Below are 11,812 nucleotides of genomic sequence, written 5' to 3' on the forward strand. Positions count from 1 at the left end.
ACAACAAGGGGGAGATTACCTGCTGTACAGTATCTTTCAGAGACGAATGTCTGTAATTCAGATACTCAGATACTTACCTTTCGTTGTGCTGTCAAAAGAAGCTTTGGCAAGTTTCCCTGGTCTGTCAATTCAGAGGGTTGTTGTTCAGTACCCCCCTAGTGGAGCCCTTACCGTTCTTTCAGTTTCGTTTCTGTTCAGCCTGCTGGTATGCTTGAAATACGGTGATAGGCTTTTGCTTTACAAACGTCAGAGGACCGGAGCATTCATAACTGCATTTTATCTTGAGCTTTCATCAGAACTTAAGTCCAAAGCCGGTAAGTTTGTCTCAATCAAAACACTGCTGTATGCATTTACACTTCTAGTTTTAAGAATGTGACATTACATTCTGTTAAGGCAAATCAGGAGATTTATTGTTGATAGGAGTGCATGTTACAAGCCTTGCTGCCGTTTAGCAATTACGTCTTTTAGAAATTACCTTAAATGTGATATGTTGAACTCTTGGTTTACAGCTGGTTTTCTGTGTCTGTTTTTTGTGCTTCTGTCAACAAACTACTTCTTACTGTCAGTTGTCCTTTAGAGTCTTTATTGGTGTTGCCATTTTCATTGTGTACTTAATCATTTTGCTTTCAGAATTTTCTATGATTTGATAGTGCTTAAAGTAAGATTAAAGGTGATCTCACCTTTTTAAATAAGCTACTCCATCTGCTGTGTGTACTACTAGTTGTGAATTACTGTTAAGGTTTTATGTAGCCTTTAAAACCTCTATCTTTAAAAGCCTGCATGAAAAAATGGTCATTGGAGGAAATGCATTGATGTTGAGTACATTATGTGTATTGCCTGCTTTACTGCTTGCAATTGGGTGGCAAAGACGCTGAGAGATGTTGTTTGTATTTACCATTGTGAGGCCGTCATGAGCAATGTAGGTTGTGTTTACCACAGTGAGATGGAAAAGATTCAGCTGCGTGACTACCAGAAGGAGGTGGTGCAGCCAGCCCTAGAGGGGAGGAACATCATTATCTGGCTACCAACAGGAGGAGGGAAAACCCGCTCCGCCGTCTATGTTGCCCAGAGACACCTGGAGACCAAACGCCAAGCCAAGGTGGCTGTCCTGGTGAACAAGGTAAAGAACAGAGTATATAAGTTGGGTATATATGATGTTTATATGATGCATATCCACTATTATAAAGGTTGGGGCTTTTTTTCCCTTTAAGCTCTGAAGTACTGGCACAAACCAAAAATAGTCTTGTTTTTCCACAATAAACTGGGGAAATTAATTGTTCATTTTTATAATAGTTGTAGATATAAACTGTTACTGTCAATTGTCTGTTTTGTGGCAGAATCTATTAAATCTTAAATCAACTTTATTTGCCGTATACAGTATTAGGTAGTGTATTAAGAATTTGATGCAGTGCATTGGTCAGAGCATTTGGCATTACATTATTGGCATTTGGCGAAGTACAACAAAGTGCAAAGTGCATGTCCATCACTAGGAAGTGCGCTGAAAGACCCTAGGGGGAAGTACAAGTGCTAAGAGTACAACAAAGATAAGGAAAGGGTTAGGGCCTATTTCATTAATCTGACAATGGATTATTTCTAAAACTGTTTTTATACAGCACAATGTAATAGAATGATATACTTACGTGGGAACAATAAACCGTTTACACAGCCAACAAAACTAGCAAAAATGTAATCCCAGAGAACAAGTTATTACACAAGTACTGACACACTATTGAGCACTGAAAAACAACAACAGCCAATCAGTTAAAAATTATAGGGAGGTAGGGAGGGTTGGGGAGAGATGTAGCTTGAAGAGGTATGTCTTCAGTCTGCACTTGAAGGCGGTCAGTCTCTGCTGTTCTGACCTCCATGAGGAGGTCGTTAAAAGTTAAAAGTTAAAAAGGGTTACTGTCTCCTCTGGGTCATTTAACCCTCATTACGGCCAATCCGTATAAATGTACTTGTTAGGGAGCAAAAGATGATCCTTACTATGGTTTTAATGGACTGGCCTTACATTACATAACATATTGTACTGTAACATAACATAATGACGAACAGGCCATTCAGCCCAGCAATGCTTGCCTTTTTCTTCCACTAAAGTGTACCTACTGGTTAGTTTGCCAAAAAGCTGAATAGTATCTAGCACCTTATTAAACCTGGTCCTGCCTCCATTACATGTCCTGGCAAGCTATTCCACACTCTTTAAGAAAAAATACTTCCTAATGTTGGTGCAGAAGTTTTCCTTTGCTAATTTCCATTTATTTATTTTCATTTTATATGTCATGTTGCCTAGGTCCACCTGGTGGACCAGCACTACTCCAAAGAGTTTGGTCCCTTCCTGGGAAAGACTTACTCAGTGAAGAGTATCAGTGGTGACTCTGCTGAGAAAGACTTTTTTGCTAAAGTGGTGCTAGAGAGTGACGTGATCATCTGCACTGCCCAAATCCTGGAGAATGCCCTGAGGAGCTCTGAGGAGGAGAAGCACGTGGAACTAACAGGTATGATGATAAAGGTGTGTCATTGCTGTTGTCCTGCTGGCCATCAGGTCTGTTAAAAACCTACTGACTCGGATTTTGGCTTGGAGTGGAATTCATACAACTCTACAAGGAAAATAAACAGTACTTGCTCTCTGAATGTTTGTATGGAGCCACCCTAGACACCCTAGGTACAAATTCTGTATTTAAATGCAGAAATACTCTCGGTATTGCAATTTGTTCAGTTTTCCAATCCGTACTGTCAGCTTTGCAAACCGTGCGTTTGGTTTGCTTTTGTAAGCATACGGTTTGACAAACTGAGCACAGATTGCTAAACGGAGAGAACGGATTTCTATAAAATATATTTTTTTTTACCTAGGGTGACCAAGGGGGCTCCGTAGTTTTGTGTTGTTTGTTAATGTGCAGCGCACTATTTCTGTGAGTGGTACTGTGCATATTGTAAATGTGCAGAACACACGATTTGTGTGATAGGATTTGCATTTCTTCAATATGTACTGTAATTTTCCTCTTCACTTTAGCAATGTTAGCAATGAAAATTAGCAATGCAAATAGCTTAGTTAAATAAGCAAATTGGCTTCACGGATGGTGCAGTCGGTAGCACTGCCGCCTCACAGCAAGGAGGTCCTGGGTTCGAATCCTGGTCGGCCTCTCTGTGTGGAGTTTGCATGTTCTCCCCTTGTTCTTGTGGGTTTCCTCCAGGTACTCCGGTTTCCTCCCACAGTCCAAAGACATGCAGGTTAGGCTGATTGGAGTGTCTAAATTGCCCGTGGGTATGATTGTGTGAGTGAATGGTGTGTGTGCCCTCCGATGGACTGGCGACCTGTCCAGGGTGTATTCCTGCCTTTCGCCCAATGTATGCTGGGATAGGCTCCAGCCCCCCTGCGACCCTGTTCAGGATAAGCGGGTTAGGATAATGAATGAATTAAATAAGCATATTATTTTAGCTATAGCTTTTGTTTAGCTTGTATTCTCTGTATAATTGTCTAAAGATTTTTTTTTTACATTTCATTTCTGCGCTGTCAAAATGCTGTTTTCTTTTAAAAAACAATTTCCTATCCTTGTATTAGATTTCTCTTTGCTTATCATCGATGAGTGTCACCACACCCAGAAGGAAAGTGTCTACAACAAAATCATGGAGCGCTACGTGGAGTACAAGCTGGAGGGGAAAGCAGGGCTGCCTCAAGTGCTGGGCCTCACTGCCTCTCTTGGGACAGGAGGTGCACGGACTCTCGAAAAAACCGTGACTCACGCATTGCAGGTAAGTCCAAGCACTTGAAAGGTTTTTTTTTTTTATAACATTCTAGTCCTGCAGTATTAACCATGATTAAAGGCTGATTGAGTGCTTTATCAAATAGGAGTGCTGTTAACCCCCCGATTCATTACATTACATTATTGGCATTTGGCAGACGCTCTTATCCAGAGTGACGTACAGTTGATTAGACTAAGCAGGGGACAATCCTCTCCTGGAGCAATGCAGGGTTAGGGGCCTTACTCAAGGGCCCAATGGCTGTGCGGATCTTATTGTGGCTACACCGGGAATCGAACCGCCGCCCTTGCGGGTCCCAGTCATGTACCTTAACCACCCCAGATCCTCTCTGCGTGAAGCTTGCATGTTATCCCTGTGTTCACGTGGGTTTACTCTGGGTACTTCGGTTTCCTCCCACACTCAAAGACATGCATGTCCGATTAGGGACACTGGACCAAGGCACTGGCCTCAGAACTGGGTTGCCCACTGCTCCTAAGTTCTGTAACTAGGATTGGTCAAATACAGAGGACAAATTATCCCACACAGTATGTCCTATCCTATCGTATCTTAATACGCCGACACCAGGATTCTCCCTGCGGATGCTCAGTGTTGTTTGTTCGGCAGATCTGCGCGAACCTGGATGCCACGGCCATCATGTCTTCGAAGGTGAATGCTGCAGAGCTGGCAAAGAAGGTCCCGAAACCCAGGAAACAGTACGACATCGTGGAGAGGAGATTGCAGGTCTGATAGTAACACCACCTCAAGCCATGAATAAAGTAAAAAGTGATGGAGAAACCGTCCTCTACATCAAGAGAAACCACTTTCTACCCAAGTTGTAGTCTTGCTACATACAGACTAGAAATATTGATGTGAAATATAAGTTACTTGCACTATCTAGCACTCACAGCCCTTCCCCCACCCCAAGAACCTTCATTTGGTTTGTCAGTACATAAACACTGTATAATAGGCAATTTAGGCAAGTATAATGAAGAAAATTGGTTCTAAAATCGCAAAATGGTAAATGGTTGGCATTTATATAGCGCCTTTATCCAAAGCGCTGTACAATTGATGCTTCTCATTCACCCATTCCCATTCACACATACCAACGGTGACTGACTGCCATCCAAAGCTCATTTGGAGCAATTGGGGGTTAGGTGTCTTGCTCAGGGACACTTCGACAGACCCTGGGTGGGGGATCAAACCGGCAACCATCCAAATGCCAGACAACTGCTCTTACCTCCTGAGCTAATGTCGCCCCATACCTGTTGGTATTCTTAAAAACAGTCCTACCCCTGTGTTCCAGGACCCCTTTGCGGACTATCTGAAGACAATTATGGGTCTCATTCATGACTTCATGGGGCAAGAGGATGTCAGCAGGAGCTTCGGTACACAGGATTATGAGGCAGAAGTGGTTCTACTGACACAAAAAGGTACTGTTCTTTGGGAGAATTACTGCTCATTTTCAGGGAGCTTCCTATTGCAAGAGTGATGCCAAGACACCTTGGTGCTTTTACACAGCATTCTTTTTACTTTTATTTTCAAGGTTGCATTACAGCTTAACAATATGTGTCGTCTAAACTCTTCTGGAAGTTTTTCCAATGATAGCCTTTGTTTGTGTTCAGGATTACGATTTTTGGAGTGACTGTGTCTATTCATTTCAAGTTGAGCACATTGAAACTTTTTTAACAGTTATTGTTCCAATTGTGAGCAGAGCATTACTGTAGAACAGGAGAGTTACTGCTTGTGTGATTTTATGGTTTAGGGAACAGTGTATTGAATACCAGCTCTGCCTACAATAATTACCAGTGGTGTGAGACACTGATATTGCCTCACTGGTTAGTTATGTGTGATGTGGAAGGGATGAGATGGGAGTGCTATGATGTCAAAGTGATGATGCATTGGTAATGTGAGGGTTGGGGTTACATTTCACCAGGGAAAGTGGAGAGGAACAGGATGGTGACCCAGTGTGCATTGCATCTGCGTCAATACAATGACGCACTTATGATAAATGATACGGTGCGCATGGAGGACGCTTTCAGGGTGCTGGATGAGTTCTACAGCAGTAAGGAGGCGAGCCGAACTGGGCTGGATGGCACCGATATCTACCTTTTCAGCCTCTTCCAGGGTAAGGGAGCTCCTGATCCTACCCTTGAATATCTCTGTAGAAATGCTAGGCTTGTCCTGGAAAACACTTTGCACAGTGTCAACCATTGATTTTTACAGTACATTGGGTAGTTGGCTTGCTAATTACTAGTTGGCTACTTCGTTAGCTATTTTGATGAATAATTTCCTTTATAAACAATGGAGACCATACTGTAACTGTGCCAATAGGTTGAATATCATTGGCACCATAGCTATTTACAGTACCCTGATTATTATTTCCATGCTGGAAATTCCAGTTAAGACCAGCTGTGAATTTAAGCTGTTTTAATATGGTTTCAGGTATGTTTTTTGACACTTAGCTGGTAACAGCTAGTCTGTAGCTGGTCAAAGCTGGTCTCTAGTTGGACAAAGCTTGTCAAGGTTGGTTAACCTGGAGGTCAAACTGGTAGACTAGCTAACTATATAGGCAGGTCTACAGGTCTACTGGTGAACAGCTGGTCAAGCAGCAAAAAGTGCCTAAACCAGCTTAGGTTTCAGTTTAGGCTGGTTTATGCTGGAATGTTCAGGAGGGGTTACATATCTTAGGTTCTTATGCTGTCTTCTTTCTTCATTCGCAATTTTGTTTCTGCAGAGCATAGATTCCAGCTGGAGGCACTGGCCGAGCTGCCTGAGTATGAGAACCCCAAGCTTGAGAAGCTCCAGCGTATCTTAGTGGAGCAGTTTAAGGAAGGCACGACAGCCCGGGGTATCCTGTTCACCAAAACGCGTAAGAGCGCCCAGTGCCTCCACGAATGGGTCCGTTCCAGTCCTGAGATGCAGGCCGCTGGCATCAAGGCCGCCATTTTGACTGGGGCCGGAAACCTTGCCAACCACATGAGCCAGGTATCCAGCCAGACCCCCCCTGCTCTGCTCTCCTATTTATATTTATTTATTTATTTATTTTTACCTGTATATAAAGTATGGCTCTTGCCAGTTAGTTTCCTTCAGTGTGTGTCACTTCATTTTCACCTAGTTCCATATTTCTTTATTCATATTTTCTAGTTTTGATGATCGTTTCCTAGTGTGAGGTAGGAATTCAACTCTTTATGCTGGGTGTATTTCATTTTTCCAAAAGGCTCCATGTTTAATAAACTGTAGTTTTTGTGACTCAATGAATACAATAAAGTTCTCACAATGCCAGAAAAGATTCATACAGGTCTAGTTTTGTTTCTTAAACAGTTTGGAAAAAATATTTGAGGACACTTAATTATAATGCAAAAACTCATACATTTTCATAAAATACTGATACACCTTCCTGATCAGCTGGGGTTGTATTGTAATTGTATCTTCACATGCAGAGCCAGATCTCTAGAGATAATTAATCAAGCTTTTGGCTTGGTTCCAGGTGATGTGACCCTATCTAGTGGGCCTACATACATGCTGAGGCCCCCTACAGAACTGTGGGGTCTACCCGGGTATAAAATCCAGCTATGACCAGGTTGAAATGACCAGCTACCAGCTGTTTCAAAACATAGCTTGAGCTGGTCAAACCATGTTCAGTATGGAGCTGGTCTGAACTGGCCAACCAGCTATCAGCTGTTTCAAAACTTAGCTTGAACTGTTTTTTCAGCAGGGTAGCCAATTCATGGGATACAGATGAGCAAGTGTTAATTCGAACAATGTTTCTGTTCCATGCCTGTGTCTATATATAGGGAGAACAAAGGGAGACCATTAGTCAGTTCCGCACCGGAGTCCTGAACCTGCTGGTCTCCACCAGCGTGGCTGAAGAGGGTCTGGACATCGCTGAGTGTAACCTGGTGGTGCGCTACGGGCTGCTGACCAATGAGATCGCCATGCAGCAGGCCAGTGGGCGGGCCCGCGCAGAGAACAGCGTGTATTCCGTGGTGGCGCATGCCGGGGGCCGGGAGGAGTGCAGGGAGCGCACTAACGAGTACCTGGAGGAGCTGTCCAAGAAAGCCATCGACCAAGTGCAGCAAATGTCGCCCCGGGAGTTCCGGATTCGGGTGAGCCTGACGTCTTGTCTGTGTGTCCACAAGACTTAGTGTCCCTCTGTCCAACGTTTTTCCCCTCCTTAGTGTTTCAAATCCAGCCATGCCAGCTTATAACCAGCTTGAGCTGGTCAAGCTGGTCGAGTTGGTCATAAGCTGGTGTAGCTGGGCATAGCTACATAGCTACATGTCAAACTAGGAGCTGGTCTAAACTGGTCAACCAGCTAAACCACATTGAGCTGGGAGCTGGTCTAGACTGGTCGACCAGGTAAACCATGTCAAGCTAGGAGCTGGTCTAAACTGGTCAACCAGCTAAACCATGTTGACCTGGGAACCGGTCTGAACTGATCTACCAGCTGCCAGCTATTTCAAGACCTAGCTTGTTTTTCCACCAGGGAGTGCTTATGTCCTTACTATCTCTGTTTCTCTCCTGTCTGCCTGAGTCTCAGTGTCTCAGTGAATCTGGCTCTTTCAATCTCTCTGTCCAAGGCCCAGTTTGCCTTTATTTCAGTGACATTGCGTGTATGTGACCCAGTTTCTCGATGACTCTGACCCAGTGTGCATTTAGTTCAGTGTGTGTCTATTTCACGGCAGCTCTCTCCTCGTTCCTCAGGTCGTCTCTGACCCAGTGCATCCGTAATTCAGCGACCGCATTTCTTCATTTCACTGGTCCGTGTGTACCCGTGTCTGTCTTCATCTCAGTGCGTCTACATTTCTTTGTTTTTCTTCCACCCCAGCACGTGCAGCGCAGCTCGTGCCGGACTAGCTGCCTGTGAGCCTCAGTGTTTCCGCCCCTGTCCTCTCGCAGGTCTCAGAGCTGCAGAAGGAAGCCATGATCGCACGGCGGCTGGCAGAGCAGAGAGCCACGGACAACAGGAACCTTTTCCAGGCTACCAGGGTCCGGCTTCTCTGCTGTCTCTGCGACGCCCCCGTCGCTCGCGGCAGCGACATCCAGCTCATCGAAGGCGCTCACTATGTCATCGTTAACCCCGACGTCAAGTGAGTGTAACAAGAGGGAGATTTTGGCCTGATTTTTGAGAGTCCGAGGTGGGATTTGAACCCCGGCCTCTCACTCTTCCAAAGATTTGTTAGCTAAAGGTGAAATTGGTATGCTAACCTGCTATGAGCCTACTTTACTGTACTTCACTGTGCTTACTAGCGAACTAGCTGAGCTAACCCTGCTACACTCACCCCCCTTTCATTTGAAACTCAACAGTAACCGCTTTTTCTTTACAACCCACCAAGATCCGGGTCATGGCACCAATGTAACAAGAGAGATTTTTACCTAAGTCTGAGGTGGGATTTGAACCCCAGCCTCTCACAGATTTGTTAGTCAAACTTCACTGTGCTTATTAGTGAACTAGCCGAGCTAACCCTGCTACATGAGCGCCCAAAGAAAATTCTACACTTCTAATCTCTACTATAAATATGAAATGAAAACTAGCATTATCTTAAGCAATTGGACATGTTAGTAGCAATAAAAAAAGAATAATAATAAAATTTAAAAAATCATGTTTTTGTTCTTTTCCATTCTCATTTCATGGACTTTGGAATTGGTGCGACTGTTCGTCGATGGTAATGTTAAATGGCCCTTGTTTTTCATCTGCCTGTGTGTGTTTTCAGGAAGTGCTACCGCTTGGGTGGGCAGATAGTCCTGCCTAGGACTTTTGAGGACTGGACGCCCGGGCAAAAGATCAGCTGTGCAAAGTGTGGTCAGGTGAGCTCTTTTTTAACAATGTATGAAGCTGCTATCAATAATGATGTAGCTAACACCAATGTATCTCCTTGCACTGGTCTGCAGGTACAGATGTTTTGTGTCCATCTTCAATATGTGATCAACGTTTTCTTTTGTTCTATGGTTGGCCTGATGAGCTTTGTGTTGCAAATGCTAGGCAGTATCCCCCTTCAACCCCATGTATTCCTCTGGGATATTGCTTGCTACAGTTTGCATTTAGCTGAAAGGATGTTATGCCTTCTTCCTGCCTCATTTCCCCATCTTGCCTGATTCACCATTGGAAAGTTTTGCATTCCTTAGTTGACCAGAATTTCCATATATTAAATTTTTCCTTAGTTTTTTTGGTGTGCCATTATGACTGCTTGACCATGTCCATCTTTAGTCCATGCTTCATTCAATTGTGCTGTTATTACTTTGGAATGCAAACTTTAGCCAGTCATCGCTTTCGTTGTTTGTGCCGTTTGTCGCTGGTGTTGGTTTGTGGCTTGCTCTATCGATCCACTGTGATACTGTTTGCCAGTGACGTGCCGTCAACCCATTTGTATGTCCAGTGTATGATATCGCAACCTTTACTTCAATCCATCCAAAAACCTGCTGTTCTTGGGCCTGACTTTAGTGTGAGCAGAGACGTATGCCTGGAAATATTTGACTACAAACTGGAATGTCTCTGTGCACGCAGGAGTGGGGCATGGAGATGATGTACAAGAGTGTAACTCTGCCAAACGTGGCCATCAGGAACTTTGTCATGGAAACGCCGGCTGGCAGGATGACGGCCAAGAAGTGGAAGGGCGCAAAATTCCACGTGGAGGAATTCCGCTACGCCGAATATTTTGAAAAGAGCTTTCCCCACCTCTAGTTCATAAATGGTTGTCAAGTTGGCGTCATTAATGATCAGAGAGCCTTTGGTTTAATTAAGTGGATGCAGTATGTCTTCTCGTTAGGTTTTCTACATCGCACATATTGACTTGCGTTCAAGACGGCAAACATTCCATTTACATTCCGACGCATATTTAACAATGTCAGCTAGCTGATTTGTTGCTTACCTGTCATTTATTTTTAAAGGTAAGAACTATTCTTTTTGGATATAGGTCTTGTTTGTGTATTAGTCCCTGAAATATATTTAAAATAAATTTTAGGTGTACGACCATCGCCTGTGCAAACCATACCGTACTGCATTTGTGTACAGCCTATGTCATTACAAGATACCGGGCAGAAAAGGAGTATTGTGTAGTGAACAGCAGAATGTGGACCAGTTGTCTAAAATGCATGGCTTGTACAGTATGATGTGTAGCTTAAATCCTTTCTGTATGGGGTTGCCTGTAGCCTAAGGATCATGACTGGGACCCGGAAGTTTGGTCCATAATAAAATCCGTGCAGCTGTTGGGCCCTTCAGCAAGGCCATTAACCCCACATTCCTCCAGGGGAAACTCCCCTGCTTAGTCTAATCAACTGCTTTGGATAAAAGTGATACCTAAATAACTGTTATGTATTGGTTTACTGTGTGAGACGTCCTAAAAGCACAGTAACACTCTGGCTGGTAAAGGGTATATACTATACTAAGAAAAAATATAACAATGACAATAAAATAAAGGAACAATCTGTTTGCTTGCTTCTGACCTGCATCTATAAATCACTGGGAAAGCTATCCTTTATGATATTAATGAAACTGTGATACTTAGCTTCATTTGGAATGTGTAGATGATTGCCTTTGTTCAGGGAGAATCGGTTTCATGCAAACTGTCACATCAGATGAATCTGACAATGAAATTAGCTCATGAAATAAAAGTGGGACTTGATTGGTGCACTTTAGATAGTTTGTTGCAGCACCATGCGAAGCCCCATTGCACAGTGACCTGAGCAAAATTAGAATGTCAGCTTTGTTTATGCCTAAGGTCTTTTCATTACATTACATTACATTACATTATTGGCATTTGGCAGACGCTCTTATCCAGAGCGACGTACAACAAAGTGCATACCCATAACCAGGGATAAGTTCGCTGAAAGACCCTAGAGGTAAGTACAATTTCAACTGCTACCTGTACAACAAAGATAAGGACAAGGGCCATTTTTTTTTTTTTTTTTTTTTTTTTTTACTTTTTTTGAACAAACAAACAAACAGAGCAAAAGTCACCAAAGTTAACTATCCAAACACTGCTTACCTAGCCAACTAAAATACTGATACACAAGTCACAGAGACAACAATTAAGGTTCACAGGGAGGTAGGGAGGGATGGGGAGAGGTGCTGTTT

The 11,812-nt window shown here is 43.4% G+C and overlaps 1 protein-coding gene across 1 annotated transcript; it reads left to right on the forward strand.

Moving 5' to 3' along the window:
• The first annotated feature begins 209 nt into the window (after positions 1-209).
• dhx58 (DEXH (Asp-Glu-X-His) box polypeptide 58) lies at positions 210-11,260 on the forward strand. Its single transcript, XM_061227272.1, has 12 exons — positions 210-314; positions 940-1,120; positions 2,291-2,495; positions 3,560-3,750; positions 4,363-4,479; positions 5,042-5,168; positions 5,672-5,863; positions 6,473-6,723; positions 7,533-7,844; positions 8,638-8,828; positions 9,453-9,546; positions 10,244-11,260. Exons 2-12 carry the CDS (start codon positions 944-946, stop codon positions 10,418-10,420), a joined length of 2,034 nt encoding a protein of 677 aa, XP_061083256.1. The 5' UTR covers positions 210-314; positions 940-943; the 3' UTR covers positions 10,421-11,260.
• Positions 11,261-11,812: the final 552 nt, after the last annotated feature.

This window comes from Conger conger, chromosome 2 (genome assembly GCF_963514075.1).
Source record: "Conger conger chromosome 2, fConCon1.1, whole genome shotgun sequence".
Classification (NCBI taxonomy): Eukaryota; Metazoa; Chordata; class Actinopteri; order Anguilliformes; family Congridae; genus Conger; species Conger conger.

What these genes read in the sequence shown, in the direction of transcription:
- dhx58 (XM_061227272.1), top strand. Translation starts at nt 944, where the DNA reads ATGGAAAAGATTCAGCTGCGTGACTACCAGAAGGAGGTGGTGCAGCCA. An exon ending in CCGTGACTCACGCATTGCAG is followed by an intron (nt 3,751 to 4,362) that starts GTAAGTCCAAGC and finishes TTTGTTCGGCAG; the next exon opens with ATCTGCGCGAACCTGGATGC. An exon ending in TTGCCAACCACATGAGCCAG is followed by an intron (nt 6,724 to 7,532) that starts GTATCCAGCCAG and finishes GTCTATATATAG; the next exon opens with GGAGAACAAAGGGAGACCAT.